Source organism: Ovis aries, chromosome 24 (genome assembly GCF_016772045.2).
Source record: "Ovis aries strain OAR_USU_Benz2616 breed Rambouillet chromosome 24, ARS-UI_Ramb_v3.0, whole genome shotgun sequence".
In the NCBI taxonomy this organism is placed as follows: Eukaryota; Metazoa; Chordata; class Mammalia; order Artiodactyla; family Bovidae; genus Ovis; species Ovis aries.
Genome location: NC_056077.1, coordinates 42,313,196 through 42,333,573, shown reverse-complemented (window position 1 = coordinate 42,333,573; position 20,378 = coordinate 42,313,196). Strand labels below are relative to the sequence as shown.

Genomic DNA, 20,378 nt, shown 5'->3' with positions numbered 1-20,378 from the left:
TGCAGGGGGCTCCCTTCTCACACCCTCCCCTAAACCACCAATGGTGCAGGGGGCTCCCTTCTCACACCCTCCCCTAAACCACAATGGTGCAGGGGGCTCCCTTCTCACACCCTCCCCTAGTTTATCCGTAGACTTTCTGACGACGGCCATTCTGACCGTGTGAGGTGGTCGCTCCCTGTAGTTCCGGCTTGCATTCTTTAAGAATGAGCAAAGTTGGAAGCGTCTTTTTCGTGTGCCTGTTGGCCATCTCTGTGTCCTCTCTGAAGAAAAGTCTGTTTAGATCTCTGCCCACTGTCGATTGGGCTGTTTGCTGTTTTTGCGCTGAGCTCTATGAGCTGTCTGCGTATTTGGGAAACTCACCCCTAGCCTACTGCATCATTCACAGGGATTTTCTCCCAGTCTGCAGGTTGTCTTTTTATTTCGTTTACGGCCTCCTTTGCTATGCAAAGGCTTTTAAGTTTAATTAGGTCCCATTTGTTCATTCTTGTTTTTATTTCCATTACTCTAGCAGATGAAGCCAAAAAGATACTGCTCAGGTTTATGTCAGAGAGAGTTCCGCCTGTGCTCCTCCAGGAGTGCTACTGCCTCCAGCCTGGCACGTGGGCCTTCCCTCCATCTTGAGGGCTTCAGGAGGTGGTGCTGGAGAATGTTTTGACGTCATTCTCTTTAAGGGCTTGTCTGTTTATGCATCTCTGGCTGGCTGGGTCTCTGCTGCTTCTGCCTGGCTTTTCTCCGGCTGCGGCGACCAGGCTTCTCACTGTGACTCCTCTCGTTGGGGAGAGCAGGCTCCGGCTCCACGGTCTCGGGCCTCAGTCCTTCCGGCTGCCGGCTCTGGACATAGGCTCAGTAGCTGTGGCGCACGGACTTGGTTGCCCTGTGGCACGTGAGACCCTCCTGGACCAGGGATCGGAGCTGCGACTGCTGCACTGAGCCGCCAGGAAGCCCTAACTTCACTCTCTTACAGGCAGCTGCCCGCCTTTCCCGGCGCCGCTTACTGAAGAGACTGCCGCTTCCTCTTCGTGTGCTCTTGCCTCCTTGCCGCCCTAGCGCCCCAGAATCTGCGCCTTTTTTCTCCTCCTCAGCCCACAGGTTCTCAGACAAGGAGGCTGAGCCTCACTTGCCACTTGCACCCACAAACCCGCGTCCAGCCTGAGGCTTAAGGCTGAGATGTTCCCCCAGGAACTGTTTCTGGACGGTTATTCCCTGTGGTCTCCCAGGGCCTCAGCTCTGAGCCGACACTTTGCCCAGCAGGTCGCCCTCCTGGCCCTTAACCAGAGCTGCTCGACACACACTCACACCCTGACCCGGAATTCCCAAGCGCCTCACACAGGTGTGGAGACGCTGCACCGCTGGGCGACTGGGCCGGACAACAGCGCTCCATCCTGAACCTCAGAGCAAGGTCCAAACAGCAAAAAGACGCTGCCGGGGGGCCTTTGTGACACTCCCCACCGTCAGTGGGGACGGGGTCGATGTGTCTGTCAGACCCCAAGACGAGAAAAGCAGGGGACACCCACAGAGGAAACCCCCAAGCAGGTCTCCAGACCTGTCTCCAGCAGACCAGCATGGGCAGAGCGGCTCCGATGGTGGACAGATGGACACACACAGCATGGAGGGGCAGAGGCAGACGCCCGACAGTGCGTGTGTGCGTGTCCATGGGGACCCACACGCCTGCATGCACAATGCGCGTGCGTGGGGGGGCACTGCACGCACGTGAGCACGCGTGTGCACGTGTGAGCACATGTCTGCACGTGTGCGCATGTGTGTGCGTGTGTCTGCACACGCGAGCGCGTGTCTGAACCTGTGTGCACGTGTGTGCACGTGTGCACGTGTGAGCATGTGTGTGCGTGTCTGTACGTGTGAGCATGTGTGTGCGTGTCTGCACGTGTGAGCATGTGTGCGCGTGTCTGCACGTGTGAGCGTGTGTGCGTGTCTGCACGTGTGAGCGTGTGTGCGTGTGTCTGCACACGCGAGCGCGTTTCTGAACCTGTGTGCACACGTGTGTCCCGGGCGTGCACAGCGCGTGGGCAGGCACACACCCAGGATGGAGACCTTGCTGAGAAACTTCTCGTACATCCTGCGCTTCCTCAGCGTGCTGCCCTGCGGGGAGGAGACAGAGAAGCAGGTGTTCAGAGGGCTCCGCGCCCCAGCCCCTCCCACGTTCTCCAAATCCCCACGTGACCCTGAACCCCTGAAAGGAGGCCCTCGGGGCGTTCCGTGTCCCACAAGCCCCTCAAGCGAGCAGGGGTCTGAGGGGCTGCCGCCACGGAGCCCAGACCACCTACTCCCCCCGGGGTCTCACACGACCCACAGCCTCACCCAGACTCACGCGGGAAGGGGCGCCACGAGGCCGACCTTCAAGGGGCTACAGAAGCACTGGGCCCAAAGCCCACCCCTCACTAGACATCCTCACGCCCTGACCAGCTGCCCACCCTGAGCCTCGGTTTCCTCATCTGGACAACGGGGTATCCTAATTCCTGTCCCCACAGGACTCCGTGAAGGCTAGGTGAGCAAACATCAGTGAACCGGCCTGGTGGGGGGACCCCAGCCTCCTAGCCCCGGGGCTCCACCTCCCTGTCAACTCCCATGATTCCCTGGTTCGGGGCCAGACCAGCATAGCAAAGGCGGCGTCTCAATTTCAGAATTATGGAGGTTCCCGGCCTGCCCCCAAGAAGCCCAGAGACTCCCTGGGGGGCCTTCATCCAGCAGAGCCCCCACAGGGCTGGGATCCAAGACGCCCTCGTAGCTGACCAAGAGGGCAGGGACCAGGCTTCTGACGCGCTTGGTGGTGGCTGTGCAGGGGATACGGCGTCTGGGAGGCCAGCGGCAGAACCCAGGGCTCGTGGGGCCTGGTGTGTCCGCAGGCGGCAGGTCTGGACGCTCACGGGGGCGGCTTGCTCAGCTCAGCACAGCCCCCAGCCGGAGCTGAGCCACCTCAGACCCCGCCGGCCCAGAGAAAGGCGTTTCTTTGAAGGATAATTTATATTCCCACTGACCTCCCGGCAGCTACGCCCGCCCGCTGGAATGCAGGCGTGTTTGCCCGGCAACCCCAGACATTAAAGCCACCACAACCGGCCCATCCGTCTCCCACCGCAGGACGACAGCTGGAGGCGGCCGCCCGGGACCCTCGGGCGGGGAGACCCGCCCCACAGACAGGCCAAGGGGCCTCCCGTTGGAGCTCTCCTCCAGGGTGAGGCGGGGTGGGGGGGTTGCCGGCAGGATCCCCACCTGGGGGCTTGTCTGCCAGCAGCTCAGGGGGCTTCATGCCTGGTGAGATGGCGCCACACGGACCCCCAGCGCCAGGACAGGGCCTGCCCGAGGCCACGCGGGAGATGCTAGTGGGGCCTGGACCTGCGTCCCGAGCGCTGCTCACAGGACCCAGGCCACCGGCATGAGCAGGCCCTGGCACCTCCCTGGTACCTGCAGTCTCGGCCTGTTTCCACGTCTGCGCTGTGGTCCCGGTGGGCCGAGACCACCTACACCCCCCACGCAGCACCTACACCTCGAGGCCCCTGCGACCCCTCCAGCCACCATCCGTCACACGCCCGCCCCCCAGCACAGCAAAGCCGGACCCCCACTGACCCCGACGGATGGGCGGGGGGCAGACCGCGCTTCCTGGTGGCCCGCCCCACTGCCAGCAAGGGGCACACCCCTCCCAGCCCCGACCGCCTGGCACAGCCTGAGGCCACCCCGAACCCACTGCCCAGAGGGAGGCTCCTGCTGCTGCTCCCTGCGGGCCCAGGGGCAGGTCTGTCCTAAGACAGGAACCGAAAGCGTCCACGCAGACCCCCTGCCCTGTCCCAGCCGCACGGTGTGAGCTGGCGCTGAGGACAGGCAGGGGACCTGGGTCCCGGGGGACAGCAGGGCTCTGGTCAAAGCGCACACACCCTGGACAGCACTGCCCGAGGACCCTGGAGGCTCCTGACCCCCAACCCCTGACTCCTGAGCCCAGAGCGTTCGCAGCGCTTCTGCCTGCCGGGCACTCGGGGTGCAGCTCGGGGGACGGTGCGGACCCGCCAGGCTGAGGAGGCATCTACGCGGCTAAGGTGACTCTACAAGCTGGACCGACTGCTCCGAGCACGCTGTCCCCTACACACGAAGGCCCAGCCGGCCCTGCAGCGTGAAACAAAGCTCCCCACCACCTGGCGGGCTCCCACAAGGAGTGGGCCCTAGGCTCTGCGGCCCTCCCTCACGGTTGGGAGCAGGGGCCCAAACACGTGGGGTGGGGGCCCAGGACACGGTCCCGAGGGTCTTGGGTCACCCCGGGCAAGCGGGGCTCTGGAGCCCCCGGCCCAGCCTCTGCGACAGGATGCTACACACACCAGCTCCAACTGGGGGCCTCATGAAAGAGTCAGGATGAACAAGCGCTCCCGGCGCTCGAAGGAGAGAAGTCTGGGGGCCCTGGGCCCTGTCCGGGGCCCCGGGGAGAAGGCCCCACTCTGCTCAGAAGCGGCAGGTGTGGCTGGTCTCACCAAGCTCCATCCATCCGTCTATACCACGCAGAGCCAGGGCACGTCCCGGACGGGCGTGCATGGGTTCAAAGGTGGGTGGTCCTCTCCCTGGAGACACCAGCCCCCACCCGGCATCCCCCACGCATGTCCAGCTCAGGCTCCATTCATCGCGCGGCAGGCACACCCGCATCCGCCCAGGCCGCAGTCTGATGCAGAAACGGACGCCGTCACGGACACTCCCTTCCGAGTGGGCCGCACTGTCATTTTCCTCCCGAAACGCAGGGCTCCACCGGCTCCAGGCACGGCCACGGCTATTCTTAGTGCCCAGGGATCCAGAATTAAAACAGAGGAAGCGCCGGCTGCCTTGGTGGTTTGGGAACTTCCCTGAATATAAGGTTCCAGGCACAGAAACCCCACAGCCAAGAACGACCGGGTATGGACGGGGGCGGGGGGGGGGGGACAATGGCTTATGCAACGGGGCCAGGTGCGCGGAGCCGCCAGCACGCCAGCACGGGGGAGGGCGCCCTCGGGGGAGGCAGGACCGGGCAGGTTTGAGGCCAAAGAGAGGGGGCCGCATTCCTCAAGGACGGGCCTCGCTGGGCAGGGCGGGGCAGGGCCTCCGGGCACACGGCGGGCGCCCAGCGGATGACCCCAGAGTGTGTGGACGAGGGGCTGCATGAAACAGAGGCCTCCAGGACTGAACTGGACCCCAGCGCATCACAAGGACCAGGCGCGACAGTGGGACCCTCTAGAGGGGCCCCTGGGGCCAGACCGCTGTGCAGGCTCAGCCGGGACTGAGCGCGCAGGGCCTGTCCTGAACATCCTGGAGCCCCCACCACAGTCCCCCCGAAGCCGCGGAGCCCAGCTGGTCTTTGGGAGACGACCGAGGCCTGAGGGCCCGTGGCAAGGGCACGTGCAGCCCCCGGGTCTCCTGGCACGGCGTTCCTTCAGTGACCTCCCGCCAGGCCGGCAGGGCCCCTGGATTGCAGGCCCACAGGAGTCAGCTCCGAGCAGACACCTTCCCCCACTGCTGGGGGCTGCACTCAGCCCAGGCCCGCCAGCACCACCCTTACCAGCCCAGAAAAGCACCCAGGCCAGCAGTCCCCCGGGGAAGGTGATAGCCAAGGAGCGCGACTCCCTCGACGAGCCGGCACTCGGCTCCCAGGGGCCGCGGGCCAGGGCCCTGGGCCATGAGGGGACTCCCCCAGACCAGTGCAGCCAGCCAGGGCCTCCCGACTCCCCTCGCCCTGCCCAGTCTGGAAGGCTCTCCACCCTCACCCGGAAGGCCCGGGGTGGCCCCTGCCACTCCTCTGCCCACACCCCTGCAGGGGCACCTGGCAGTGGGGGTCTGAGTCCAGGACCCCCGGGGGCTGAGGGCCCAAGGACCCGGCCCTCCCACCACCGCCTCCTGCCGAGACCCGGCATCCTGGCCACTTCCTCACTGGTCCACGCACACGCCAGCCAGGCCTGCACCCCAGGGCCTCGGCAGCGGCTGCCCCCACTGCGCAGACACTCTCCTCCCGGACGGCCAAGGGCTCCCCGCTGCAGGCCTCTCTCAACACTGCCTTGCCACAGGGGACCTTGGGGAGGGGCTTCGGGCTTCCCGTGAAGCAGCGGGCCCTGCCCCCACCTGCCTTTCTGCTCTGTCACCCTCTCTGGAGACTGTCGCCAGGAGACACGTCTGCTCTGCCATCCCCTCCCCCAGCACGTCAGCCTCCCCGCCCCTGGCAGGCCCCAGCAGAGGAGCAGGCAGTGAGTGTGTGGGATGAACGCTGAGTGGGCAGGGGAAGGCCCAGCCGCCACTGCCTGGGAAGGGCCCCCTCCGCCCAGGAGCTCATCTCCAGAGCCCTCGGAAAACACGGGCCCTGTTGTTCCCAAGAGCCCCACCGCAGCACGCACAGGCGTGTGCGCCTACGCCCAACACGGGAAGAGAGGAGGTGGCTGCACATAAGAAAACCTAAGATGACTGTTGCCCGGTAAGGAAGCCGAGGGGCCTGCGTCCTGCCCAGGGCTGTGGTCCTCCTCGCTGTCCCAGCAGTCGCTGGGCTCCTCCTGGGAACTCACTCCACCCCCCTGGAGGAAAATTACCTTACGGCACAGAAAGGCAGCTGGAGCTCCAGCCATCACCGCCACACTCCAGACTGTTGTAAGGAGAAGGGGAAGGAGAGCAAAGGGGCCCCCAGCTGCCTGCCTGTCTTTTGGGTAAATTTCCAGAACCTCCCCAACACCCGCCCCCCATCTCATCCCGCCTCATCCCACCCGGCCACAACCGGGGTTCCTGTGAGATGCTTGGCGGGTGTCAGACTCAACTGGTGCCCTCCCAGCCCTGGTGGGGCACCCCTGAGGCACCGCTCACTCACTCACCATGAGGATCCGCCGGTAGCTGTCCCGGTCAATGCCCCAGAGCTTGAGGTCCGTCTTGGCCTTCACGGTCGCTGCCCTGGGGGTGCCATAGATGAGGGCCAGCTCCCCAAAGCTCCCGCCTTCACTGATGCTGGTCACCCACTCTCCGTTCACGTACACCTGCAGGGGTCAGGGGACAGTGTCGGGGGCCTGGGGTCAGGGGACAGTGTCGGGGGTCGGGGACAGTGTCGGGGGCCAGGGGTCAGGGGACAGTGTCGGGGGCCTGGGGTCAGGGGACAGTGTCGGGGGCCTGGGGTCAGGGGACAGTGTCGGGGGCCAGGGGTCACCCACCCTCTGCCCACGCACTCCTGCAGGGCACAGGGCCTGGGGGCCGGGGTCACACTGCCACTTGCTGCATGGGGAGCCCCCCACAGCACCCCCGGGGGGGGGCAGGAGGTCCCTGCACCCCGACATGGGACTCGGCTGTGCTCTGCCCAGCCCAGGACCAGCCAAGGTGCCCACCTCACGCCCAGTCCCACCCGGACCGAGGCTGGACAGGCACAAAGATGGAGGCGCTGTCAGCGCCGACCCCGGCCAGGCCCCTGGCGGACGCAACGCTCAGGACCCCCACCTCCCAGGCCAGGCTGCACTCCACTCCTCACCCGGAGACCCCACCAGGCGCCACCCTGTCAGGATGCTCGTGCCCCACCCAGGCGACCCCTCCAACCCAGCTGCCTCGTTCACAAGCTGCCCTCCCGTCTGTCCCAGGCTCCAAGTAGCCTGGGCCCTCGCTCACCTCCACCCGCAGGCCCCGCGGCCCCCCCGGGCCCCCCCCGCCCCTCGGGCAGCGCCCAAGCACCCAGGCCTGCTGTCAATGGGAGCGGAGGCCAGCGCCCAGGGCTGAGCCTGGAGGCGGACAAGGTTCCCTTTCAGCTGGCGCGGGCGGTGGCCCGGTACAGCGTCGCGACTGTGTGCTGGCTGCAGGTCCGCGTCCTGCCAGAATGGCCCGGATTGTTCATTATGTGGGCTCGCTCACTATCAACTAACACAACCTCTGTTCATCGCCTCGGTGTCAATGGGCTTGGAGAATGGCTCCCATTGGCAAAAAGCGTGCGTGTTGGGGAAGAATGGACTGCGGCGAATCATGGAAGCGATTATTGCTGACTCAATGGCGCATTATCTTGGCCAAGACTGAGGCTCAGAGTCGCTAGTCTGTGGACGCCACACCGGTGATACTGTGTGCGATGTGAGCAGGGTGGGGAGAAGGGCTGGCCTGCTGCGCACAGGGCGCTGGGGGTGCGATAGGACAGGCGGGGACCTCCTCCCGCGAGCGCCGGCCCGCCCAACCCCGCCAGGAGCCAGGAGACACAGCAGCGAGGCCCTGGGGCCAGGGCGAGGCCCGTCCTCCCATAGGGAGGGCGCGTATCAGCCAGGCTCTGCCCCGAGACGCTCTCCACCGGCGCGTCCCTGGAGACTCCGGTTGTCCCAAAGGGACCAGAGTCCACGCAGAGGTGGTCATGGCGACCGGGGCCGGCCTGGATGGCCCTCCGCAAACAGGGCTCACGTGTTGGCAGAGCGCACGGGGCTTACGTCGTGTCTGCAGAGCGCACGGGGCTCACGTGTCATGTCTGTAGAGCCTGCGTGGGGCTCGCGTGTCTGCAGAGTGCACGGGGCTCGCACGTCGCGTCTGCAGAGCACACGGGGCTCACGTGTCGTGTCTGTAGAGCCTGCGTGGGGCTCGCGTGTCTGCAGAGCGCACGGGGCTGGCGCGACGTGTCCGCAGAGCCCGCAAGGGGCTCACGCGTCTGTAGCGCCCTCTCTGCCTGGACACGCCCCCATGTGTGCAGCGCCGAGCTCTCCCGCCACCCAGCTTAGGTGCTGAGCGTCTCCGGGCGCCAGGATCTCCCAGGACTCTCCGGTGCTCCGTGCCTGAGGGTGTCCGTGGGGCGGCTGGCCTGGGCCCCCGCGCTGCACCCTGAGTGCTGGGTTTGGCCCGTGGTTCTCACGGCCGCACCAGTACCATCTGTGAGTGATGGACGCCGCCCAGCCTCAGCTCCGACGTGGCCGCGAACCTCCTGGCGGGTGACTCAATGCCTCCTCTCTCATGTGTGAGGCAAGGTGGGGACCCCCGACCCACTGAGCAGCACCCCCAGTCTGCACCAGCTCGCCCTCCCCCTTGGCTCCGGGTCACCACAGCGCCGCGGCCTCGCGGGAACGAGGAGCCACTGCCTCGGGCGCCGGCCCATCACCCCCGACGAGACAGGGCCCCCGGGAGCAGGGCAGGTGCTTAGCAGCCCCACTTTCCCAGGGTACACCCCAGAGAGAGGGCAGGCAGCTGCACTCCAGGCACACCCCAGCAAGGGCACCCGGGCCAGAGCGCGTCCCTGGGGCCCGTGAGGACCCCTTTCCTCACAGAGCCCCGACCGCATCCTCAGAGTCCTGAGAGAGAAGCATTGTGCGGAGCCGAGGAGGGGCCAGGCCGCCCCCGAGCACAAAGGCCCGTCCTTCTCGGGGCCCTGGCTGCCTTTAGCACGGCCGCACGGCCCCGGCCCCAGCCCGGCTGGCACGCAACGGGCTGCCCGGGCTCGGTAGCATTTTTGTTGCTCCCTCTTGTGTAGGGGAGGGGTGGGAGGCTGCGCTGGCTGCACCCACGCTCCCGCCGCCGCTGCAGGTCTCCAGGCAGACCCGACGCCCCATCCGCTGTTCCTGCCGCCTTATTCAGCCACTGTCACCCAAGGTCACCCCAGCACTGGGGCGCCCTGCGTGTTCTCACCGCCGGCTTCGGCAGCAGGAAGCACACGGATTCCAGCTCACAGGGGCTCACTGACCAGCGGCTCAGCGATGATTATCCAGGTGTGACCGTCCTCAAGGCGTCCCTGGGGGCTCAGCTGGTGAAGAGCCCGCCCGCAACGCGGGAGACCTGGGCTCCACCCCTGGGCTGGGAAGAGCGCCTGGAGAGGGGAAAGGCTGCCCACTCCAGTGTTCTGGCCTGGAGAAGCCCATGGACTGTAGTCCATGGGGTCGTGAACAGCAGGACACGACTGAGTGACTTTTTCACTTTCAACCGTCCTTAAAACAAGCTGCAGGCACCGGAGAGAAAGGAGGAAGAGGATCCGGGGAAGAGCCACCACACGAGACTGTTGAGGGGAGACTCGAGCCCAGCCCAAGGGGTCCTGTGCAAAGACCAGGGGTGAAGAGAGCTGGAGGGAGACGGGCCAGGACGTGCAAGAAGCCCGAGGCAGGACTGGACTCGGAGGATCCGAGTGCGGCAAGACCGTGTGGGGAGGCCATGCAGAGAGGCCACGTGGGGGGCCACGGGGTGCAGGCCACACGGGGAGAGGTGTGTCTCGGGAACACTGAAGGTTCCAGCAGGGCTGAGGCCAGCTCACAGCCAGGACGCGCCCCCGCTACAGCCGGAGCCCAGCTTGGGCCACCCAGAGGGGAACAAGGGTCAGCGAGGGGACCCCAGACGCTGGCCAGGATGCTTGACGGGTGGTCTGCAGACCAGGTGCACAGCATCACCTGGGAACCTGCGCCCCAACAACGACCTATCAACCCAGAGCCCCAGGGGTGTGGTCCAGGACGTCACAGGTGACGCTGATGCCCACCCACCATGGACCAGTTCACGTTCCAACTTTGGACAGAGGTGGAGGTGGTGGCCGAGACACAGCAACCTGCTCGATGACACCCCCAAAGCAGAGCCACCCTCACGGGGGGGCTTCAGACGCTCCCAGCCCCACCGATCCAGGCAGCGAGAACACGTGAGGCTGCCTGCCCGCCTGCTCCTACCCACAAGGACACTTCAGTTCAACATGCGACGCCACAGAAAACAGAAAATCCTCTGAAGCAACCGGGTAAGCGGAGACAGTCACCGAGTGATCCACTCACTGGAGGGGGTGGAGTCCTGCGACCTCAGACCCGCCCCTCCTGCAGGTATTTCCCACGTAACCCGGAGCCACCTGGGCGAGGAAGCAAGCCGGGCGTGCCAGCCGCTGTTGTTTTTGGTTCCACAGGCGATGAGAAAAGTTAATGGCCCAGCTCCGCCGCGTCCCGGGCTCCAGCCACAAAGAGCGGGAGTGTCTGGGCAGGTGAGCCCAGGCCTGCAGCCGCTCTTCCAGGGTAAACCGGGTCACGAGCCTCAGGCCTCTTTAGTCCAAGAGCCTGGCGGGGTCGGGGGCTGACCGGCCCATTTTGCTTGACAGCAGCTCCCCCAGGCCTCTCTGCTGGACCCCATCTGCGGAGCCCGAACCACGTGGGTGATGACGTGGGGTCAGCATCCTCTCCCCGGTGACCGGCCACCAGCTCGGTTCACTCCGTGGACCTGCCACGCTCTCGGCCCTCCCCTGCAAACCTCACACTCCCCAGGGGTCCACAGGCAGGACCCCATCGGACGCGTCCCGTCTGGAGGGCCACATGCTCCAGGGTGACCGTGCAGCCTGTCAGGGGCCCCGTGCTGGCCGTGCATAAGGGCCGACGCCCTCCCCAACCTCTCATCACGTCACCAGCACCACGGGGCGCGCTGGGTCACCTGCTCCCCAATTCCAGAGCGGCCTCTGGCCACAATGGAGTCTCCAGGACCCCCGCAGAGACCTAAGAGGCTGAAGGGCCCCCAGTCGCCCCCTGCGGGTGAGGCACTGCAGGAGAGCTTCACAGCCAGCTGGGGGCCACGGCCGCCCTGCATCTAGGAAGTGGCCAGCCAGCAGACGGCACCCAGAGCAGGACGCCCAGGTCCCCACACGGCCCGTCGTCCACAGCAGCACTGGTTACGGCGGGAGCCACGCGGCGGGCACGCTCGCTGATGAGCAAGACGGGGGTCCTCTCCGTGACTCCTCTCCGTGACCCGGCGGACAGGCCCGGAGCTCCACCACCTGCTGCACGTGGCCCAACCTTGGGAGGCGCCGCTCAGTGGGATGAGCCCAACCCAGGGCAGACGCCGTGTGCTTCTGCTTCTGCGAGGCCCCTGGAGGCGCCAGGCTCACAGTGATGATGGAACACAGGGGATGGGGGCAGGGGCTGGGGGAGGGCCCGGGGTTAGACGTTAATGGGGACAGAGTCTCGGTCTGGGAAGATGAGAACATTCTGGAGATGGCGGTGGGAGGGCCGTTCAACAGCGTGAACGTGCTCATGGCCCCGAACTGGACTCTAAAGGTTAAGACGGCGGCTTCCACGGTGTGTGTGCTTTACCGACTGAAAAAAAACCCAGAACACCAGGCGAGCAGACTGACCGGCCGTGACCCGCGGAGCCAGACGGCCCTGGGTGCCCTGTCCCCCGAGCCCCCACCTCCGGAGGCTGGACGCGGCCGTGCCCACAGACGTCTGGTGAGGCGGGAGGGGCCCTGGGCCGGGGCAGAGCATGGGGTGTGGCAGGCTCCCCCCAGGAGGCCCCACAGCACCAGGTGCCCGGACGGCCGGGTGGGGAGGAACAGCGCTCCTGAGCCACGAAGCTGGCCATGGACGCCCTTCCGAGTGCTAATGCTACGTTCCATGAAAAAGACAAATTGGGAGACATTCTTATACTTAGAAAGAAGGATTATAGCTCTCGGCGGTACACACACTGCGGCCGGCACCGTCCGCATCTCCCTGGAAAACCGTAATTTAAACCGAGCTGGCGCTTCTGGCATCCGGTCAGCCGGCCGCTGCCACCAGGGCACTGCTGGTCAGGGGGCAGCGTTCAGCCCGCAGAGGGGGCTCTGGATGGCCACCCCCAACCCCTCCTGTTAAACGCAGAGTGGGGCCTCTGGGGAGGCCTGTGTCTTGGGGGCTTCAGGGTCACAGTGCAGTGGTCCCAGCCTCTGCTCCCCACACCCCTTCGGAGGCCCCCGAGACCCTCACGCGCGTCCGGTCTGCGGTCCGCGGTCACTCCCCGCCCCCGAAGGCAGGGCCAGAAGCATGGCCCCAGGCCGGGAGAAGGCGCACTTTCAGACCCGGAGCAGGGACGACAGCCAGGGTTAGGGCGCGTCTGGCAGCTCTCTTCCCGGGTTCCTGGCGGACCACCTCCGGTCCTCCGCACGGAGCCGCCCCCACGGCCCACACCTCAGGCTCCCAGCCACCCCGCACCCACCGGCCGCTGGAGGAGCCGCTGAGGCCGACACAGGAATGGCCTTGCAGTCACCACCTTGCCCCATCTGGGCCTACGGCCCAAGCTGGAGACCGCAGCCAGGAGGCGGCATCTGCCCACGGGCCTGAGCATCTGGGCTCCAGGAGGCTCCATGATAACCTCCTGGGCTGACACAGAAACGCCACAGCTCAGGCATGCGGGCCCAGGTCTGCGTGGAGGACGCAGGCCGAGGGTCACGTCTCAGGGACCCCAACAACCTTCAGGTTCCTAGAATGACAAGGACGGGACTCTGGGCCACAGGGCGGCCATGCCCGTGTCTGCTGGCCAGGGAGAACCCAGGCTTGATCGTCTCAACTTTCAGGGAGCCCCACGCCCTGGGGGAGCCCGGTGGCTCTGCCTGGGTGGGGTCTTAAAGGATGGATAGGAGTTTGCAAGGCACGGCAGGAACAAGAACAGGACAGGACGGCCAGAGGCTCCCTGGGAACTGCCTCCTTGGCCATCTCCCCCACCCTCACGCACCCCGGGGGCAGGGTCGTGTCCCCAAGAGCGTATCCTCAGGGCTCTGCAAGGGCCCAGCAGAAGACAAGCGCTCGCTCAACATCTGAGCCAGAAAATGAGGGCCAGAGGGAGGGCAGAGGAGAGGAGAGGAGGCGCAGAGGCCGAGGAGCAGGAGGAGCCGGCAGGGCTCAGGCCCCGAGTGACCTGGGCCCGGGCCACGAGTCCACACCCCTGTGGGGGCCCCAGGCGGCCGGGTCTGAGGCGCTGTAGCCCGTATGTCTCGCTGCGGCTGGCTCTGGGACCGGCTGGCAGCCACAGTCGGCCCAGCCTGTGGCCTCCCCCACCACCTGCCCTGGGGCCCTCCCTCCGGCTCCCGCCTCAGTTTCCTCTGTCGGGGGAGACAGGACGGCTCCCGCCCAAGGACTGCTCCAGGCCCAAGCCCAGGACGAGAGAAACCCCGAGCCCGTGCAGCTCGCCCAGAGGTCCCCACACTGTCACCTCCTGTGGCTCCAGAAGCTGAGGGCCGCAGCCACGTGGACACAGGCTCGCTGCTGGGGGACATGGGGAGAAAGTGCCCCCTACCTGGGATGCCCGGCTGGCCGCCACCCCAAGGATGGGCAGGCAGGGGAGCCAGGGGCCTCAAGGACACGCCCTGACCCTGGGGGACCCAGGGACATACTCACCCTGAGTTTGGGGGGCAGGGGGCCACAGTCCGTGCGGAGGCAGCCTTAAATAGACGCCCCAGGATCAGGCGCCCAAGCTGGACTGAATCAGGGCCACAGGCAGAACCTCAGGGGAGGCGGACGGCTGGCAGCCCGCGTGCGGGCCACGCTCACCGAGCGACAGGGAGGCAGGAGGGGGCGCAGGAGGGCGGGCGGCAGCACAGGCTGAGCCGCACGCTCGGAGGAGCCCGCGCGGGGCCCCGGGGGAGGTCGGGGCTCGGCCTGCGGTCAGGTGACGGAGGAGGTGTTTCTCCAAACAGAGCCTAGGTGTCCCCGCCGGAGACTGGGCAGTAAAGAGAGGACGCGAACACAATCGGAGGGCACGACATCCCGGGACGGACGCAGCCTGGTTCCACCGCAAAGCCAGAGCCACGAGGCCCCTGGGCGTCCAAAGCGCGTGCGGCACGCCGGCCTGCCGCGTCGCGGGCTCCAGCTGCAGCAGAGCTGCCCCGTCGGGGCCCTGGGGCCGCGGTTGGCTCGGCGGGCACTGACGGCAAGCGCCGTGGCCGGGCTGACACCAGCCGCCCTCGCCCCACTCTGCTTGGACGCGCCTGCAGTATCTCCTACGTGAACTCTGTTGCTTCTGGACTGAGAAACTGGAAACATACCACCCAGAACGACCTTCTCTAGACCTGAGAGTGGGCACAGACAGGTGCTGCCGGCCCGAGAACGCTGGGGATACTCACGTCCACCTCTCCCTGGTCGATCACGTAGAAGTTGTCCCCTTCGTCCCCTGCGAGGGAAGGAAAACAGACGCGTGATGCGAGGAGGCGGGCTTTCGTCTTTCTGGCAGCAAACCACCTTACAACGCTGCTTCCCAGACCTCTGCCCAGCAAGGCCGAGCCTCACCCATCTTTCAAAATCTGTAAGTGGGAGCTGTGCGTACGAAGGTGCGGGACGCAGTGGCCTGCTTCACACTCGCCAGGAAATGGTTTCCGCAGTCAGGCTGCAGAGAGTCCTCTCCCGACACCGCTGACAGCTGAAGTCCACGGCTGTCGAGCCTCCAGGACTCAACACAGCTCCTCAATATTTTTAACCACGAGAAGGTCCCCCGTGGCTCAGCAGTAAAAAGAATCTGCCTGCTGATGCAGGAGAGACGCAAGCTCGATCTCTGGGTCGGGAAGACCCCCTGGAGGAGGAGATGGCAGCCCACTCCAGTATTTGCCTGGATAATGCCATGGACGGAGGAGCCCGGTGGGCTGCAGCCCGTGGGGTCGTAAAGAATCAGACGTGACTGAGCGCTGATGTTGTCAGAGCATATTAGCACACGCTAACTTGTGAAGTGGACTGTTATGCAGGGACATAATGACCTGTCTCGAGGACAGACAATAAGCGTTTCGTGATAAATACATTCGTAAGTAAATAGCCAACCCTTCGCGGGGGCTCCGGCCCCGGGGAGGAGGAGCTGGCGGCGTACCTTGCTGTATGACGGTCTCGCCGGCGATGTGTGTGACGGGGAACATAGCGTCGAAGATGTCGCTGCAAAGGAAAGCATGGCGTGTGGGGGCCGTGGGGGCGCCGGGGGCCGCCCTGCCCTCCACGCGGCTCCTGCTCCCCGGCTCGGAGGCGATGAAGACCCCAGGGACCCGCCAGCCCTGGGCTCAAGGCCCCTCGTCCTGCGCAGCCTGAGGATTTATGAAGACGGGATCATTTGGGACAGACTCCACTCACGGAAGACAAAGCAGATGGGGGCCGTTCCCACAAGGACACGGCGACCAGTCCTGACGCCTTTTCTACCTCTTTCCATCTAAGGGAGCTGAGATGCTGGACACAGAAACGGGAAGAAACCAGACTCTCTTAACTGCTCGCTCGATGGGCACAGAGGCTCGAGGCTGGCTCCCCACCGGGCAGCCTGGCTGTTTCGTCTCCCGAGTCTGCTGTGAGATGGACCCTCAAGCGGGATGGGGGTGCAGGGAGCCGGGGATGCCCTGCCGGCCGGGGGAGCGTCCACAACCACCCAGGAGCCTCCTCTGGACAGCAACCAGGCGCAAAGGCCAGGGTCCGGACACCGGAACCTAACCACCAACCCCCATCCCTGGGAGGCCACCCACCCCCGGGCACGTCTCCCCAGAAGAGAAGCAAGACGCTGGGCCCCTTGGGCAGAGGGCTCTCAGTGGTCTTGGAAACGGGTCAGTGGAGGAGCCCCCAGGAAACAGACACGGGCCGGAGACCCAGCCCGCCTGCACCCGCCTGCTCCCTGGGCCCAGGAAACAAACACATCTGAAAGCTGTTGCTTTCGTCTATTTAAACGCTTCTTTGTCTCCCTGGGGGCGGCGGGGAGCAGGTGAGGGAGGGTGGGGTGCGGGAGCCCCCAGACCAACCCGCAAGGATGCCTTCCTCTGCTGGGCTGAGTCCCGCTCCTGCCTGCAGACACACCTCAGCCCCTGAGACCCCCTCCCCGACACTGTCAGTGGGGATGAAAATCGGTGCCGCCACTATGAGAACAGTATGGAGGTTCCCGAAAAAGAATAAAGACAGAGCTGCCGTATGATCCTGCAATCTCACTCCTGAGAGCGGGACTGGAGAGAATTCTGATTCGAAGAGACACGTGCAGCCCAACATTCACAGAAGCAGTGTTTACAACAGCCGAGACGCGGAGGCAACCCAAGCACCCATCAGCAGACGAAGGGATAAGGAAGGCTCGGTGTGCTTATACGACCGAGTGTCATTGCTGTTTCTGTTGTCCAGTTGCTCGGTCGTGTCCAACTCTTCGCAACCCCATGGACTGCAGCACGCCAGGCCTCCCTGTCCTTCACCATCTCCCAGAGCCTGCTCAAACTCATGTCCATTGAATCAGCGATGCCATCCAACCATCTCATCCTCTGTCGTCCCCTTCTCCTCCTGCCCTCAGTCTTTCCCAGCGTCAGGGTCTTTTCTACCCTGGAATATTACACAGCCATAACAAAGAATGAAAGAATGCCATCTGCAGCAACGTGGATGTATCTGGAGGGCTTCACGCTATGTCAGATTTAAAAAATACCATATAATCTTACTTATATATGGAACCTAGAAAACACAGCACACCAGTGAATATGACGAGACAGCAGCTCACTCAAAGGCACAGAGAGCTGGTGGCTGCCAGTGGGGAGAGGGGGCAGTGCAGGGGGAGAGAAGGAAAGAGGCACAAGCCGCCACGTAGACAATGAGAGGCCGCAGGGATGCAGAGCACAGGGTGCGCAGCCAGCATCCTGCAGTGACTCTAGATGGAGCATCTCCCTCAAATGCGGGCCGCTATGCTGCACACCCGGAACACAAATCATGAATCGACTAGAGCTCAATTAGACGAACTGCACTGATGGACCCCAACTCGGTACATTTCTGGGAGAAAAAAAAAAGACTCATGCAAACAGAGCCACTCCACCTTGGGCTTGTTATTCTCAGCCCAAGAGCAGTTTGGATGCTCGTCACAGCTAATTCCAACAGCACAGACGTTTTGGCTTTTGTTTATTTTAAGTCTAAACCCCACTGCCCAAGTGCCATTTTAAAATAAGGCTAGCGCTTGACTTGCAAGTAAATGTTCAGAGCACATCCCGCTGGTAAGTTACTTGCTCTGACCTTGGAAACCAGACATCCGAAGCCACTACGGTCAAGCCAGGGGCCAAGGCTACTGAGCAAGGCGCTTGGGAAAACAATCCTGAGACGAGGAGGGAAGGAGCAAGCAAGGCGCTTGGGAAAACAATCCTGAGACGAGGAGGGAAGGGGCTGGCTGGGCCGGGGCTGGGCCTCAGCCCTGAGGTGCCCCCCACCTGGGGGGGTGGGCGCTGGGCGTGCCTGGTCCCGGTTCCTGGAACATCCACCCCTGGGAGGGCCGCACCTCGCTGACACCTTCCAGGCCGTGATGGGTTCCCTGCCACCTGCTGTCCCCATCCCGGCAGAAGCCAGAGCCTGGCCCTGCAGCCCTGGGGTGAAAGCAGACTGCCACGGAAACCAGGCCTTGTCTGGAGGGCCACCTCTGCAGACAAGGAACATTCTCTTTGATGGTCGGAGAGCCCCCACTCCTGGGGTGAAATATCAGCCAACTTCTTCCAGCCTCTGTGACCCGACTTCAAGCCTGCTCTCAGCACGGCTGGCCTACCGGATTTGACCACGTGGAGCTGGGGGCTTGACGTGCCCCAAACCCCAGGGCCCAGCAGAGGGGCTCTGCGGTGGCCCGGACCAGCCTGGGCGGTGCCGTGGCTCCCGCTGCCTCCGACGGTCACGTGAGCGCCGCTGGGGGCCACCGGCGTCTTAAAGCCCAGATGCAGGTTAGCCACCTAAGTTCACAGCAGTGGGGCTCGCTCTTGTTGAAGAGCCCTCCCCCTTCTCCCTTCCTCCCCGGGCTCTGGGGCTCATCCTGAGATTTGAGAGGCTTCCTTTTGGCTGTGGGCTCCCCTGAGGGCTCAGCTGGTAAAGAAACTGCCTGCGACGCAGCAGACGTGGGTTCGATCCCTGGGTCGGGAAGATCTCCTGGAGAAGGGAATGGCAGCCCACCCCAGTATTCTTGCCTGGAGAATCCCATGGACGGAGGAGCCTGGCCGGCTCCAGTCTGTGGGGTGGCGAGAGTCACACACGACTGAGCGACTGGCCCGCCACCACCACCTTCCCTTTGCACGTCTCTCTCACAACACGGAACCTGGAGGCGTGTGTGCGCCTTAAACCCCCAGGCGGCGCCATGCCACGGAGCCCGCCCCGCTTCTTCCGTGTTTTCAGGAGCGCATCTGGCTGCGTCTCGCCGTGCCCTCACACGGCAGGGAGGGAGGCTCTCTGGTGTCTTATTTACTTGCTGCGCCGGGCCTTACTTGGACCTTTAGTTTCGAGACGTGGTGTCTAGTTTCCTGACAAGGGACTGAACCCGAGCCCCTGCAGGGGAGCCCCTCGTGTCTTCTTATCCCATCGCTGGGGTCCCACCTCACCTAAACCCCACCGCCTCCCAAATGCCTCCAGGAGGCACCACTTCAGCAGGTGAATCCGGGGCACAAGGCTGGGTCCAGAGCATCCCCTGCCAGACATTCCCGTGAACACATTCGGACCTTCTGTCCACAGGAAGGGGGTCTGGCTTGTGTTCCCCAAGGGCCAGCTGATGTTCCCAACAACATCCACTGATCGCTCCATCTGGGGTTTACGGTCGTGCCCCTCCAGACTCATTTGAAAGCCATACAATGAGCGGGAAGCTTTCTCATTCTCTATTTTCTGGAGCCACTTGCAAAAGGATGGACGGTTTGCTGAAGTTTTCACAGAATTCATCCATAAAACCTCTGAGACCCGGGCCTCTTTGCGAAGGGAGGTCGCCACTGAAATTTCTGAGTGCCCTACTGATTGTTCATGGGTCAATGGTGCCCCATTTTCAAAGTCAGCTCCCAATATCTAAAAATTGAGAGATCTATAAACATCGTAATTTTTGTTTTTTCTTTGGATGGGATAAAAAAAAGAATACCTAGCAATGCCTTTGTTCTCGTGAAGCAAGAACCAGGCCCCCTCCCCACTGGCGGGAGCACAGGCTGTGTCTGCAGGACCCCCGTCTCCGGGCCCCGGAGCCCAGCCTCTGTTTGCAGCCCCTGCCCGAGGGGCTCCCTGTGCAGAGGGGTGACGGCTGTGCGTGTGGCCTCCACCAGGCGGGGGTCGTCCCCATGACGAGCGCTCCTCGCTGGCAACCAGGGGACCCGCAGCCACCCTGAACGCGCCTAAAGGGACCGGGGGCTGAGCATCCAAGGAGCTCGCCCGCGGGGCACCGGGGACAGCCCCGGGCATCGGGCACAGCCCCGGGCACCGGGGACAGCCCCGGGCACCGCAGGAGAGCACCCAAGAGGGCGATGGCCCTGTCCGTCCCGACCAGGAGCCGCCATGACGACTCCTGCTGGCTCCCAATCCCGGGCACACGGGGGCCCCTTCGCCCAGTCCCAGGAGGGGCGCCAGCGGCGCGCCCCGCCCCTGGAGCTCAGCCAGTCTCGTGATCTGGCCACGGCCTTCCTATCCCCTTTTATTGGCTGACATTTCTGATAAACTGCCGAACGGCTGCTGCAGGTGGCCCGCCGGGTGAACACCCCCCACCCCCACCCCTGCAAAGAGACCTGCGGAAGCAAACAGGTTGGACCAGTTCTCCGAGCAAGGCCAGAGGCCACCCGAGTGCACCCTCACCGGAGGGAGGCGCCCACAGCGAACGGAGCCGCGCCTGCCCCCTTCCAAGGTGGACCCAGCAGGTGGGGTGGCAAGAACCCCTGCACCCCGCCCCGGACCCTGGCAATATGCCCTACCTCCAGCCTTCTGTAAACGTGGGGAGGGGAGTCCCCCGAACCCCAACGATCTGCCCTTCCTCCAGCATTCTGTAAACAT

The 20,378-nt window shown here is 64.5% G+C and overlaps 1 protein-coding gene across 9 annotated transcripts in view; it reads right to left on the bottom strand.

Annotated features, from left to right (window-relative positions):
• Positions 1 to 20,378, bottom strand: part of PRKAR1B (protein kinase cAMP-dependent type I regulatory subunit beta) — a 78,714-nt gene that overhangs the window by 15,276 nt on the left and 43,060 nt on the right. For all 9 annotated transcript variants that reach the window (XM_042240053.1, XM_042240047.1, XM_042240046.1 and 6 more), the window contains 4 exons: positions 15,487 to 15,548; positions 14,756 to 14,802; positions 6,813 to 6,971; positions 2,037 to 2,097 (listed from right to left, as the gene is read on the bottom strand). In XM_042240053.1, coding sequence (XP_042095987.1) covers positions 2,037 to 2,097; positions 6,813 to 6,971; positions 14,756 to 14,802; positions 15,487 to 15,548 — 329 coding nt within the window. The remainder of the gene's footprint in view (positions 1 to 2,036; positions 2,098 to 6,812; positions 6,972 to 14,755; positions 14,803 to 15,486; positions 15,549 to 20,378) is intronic.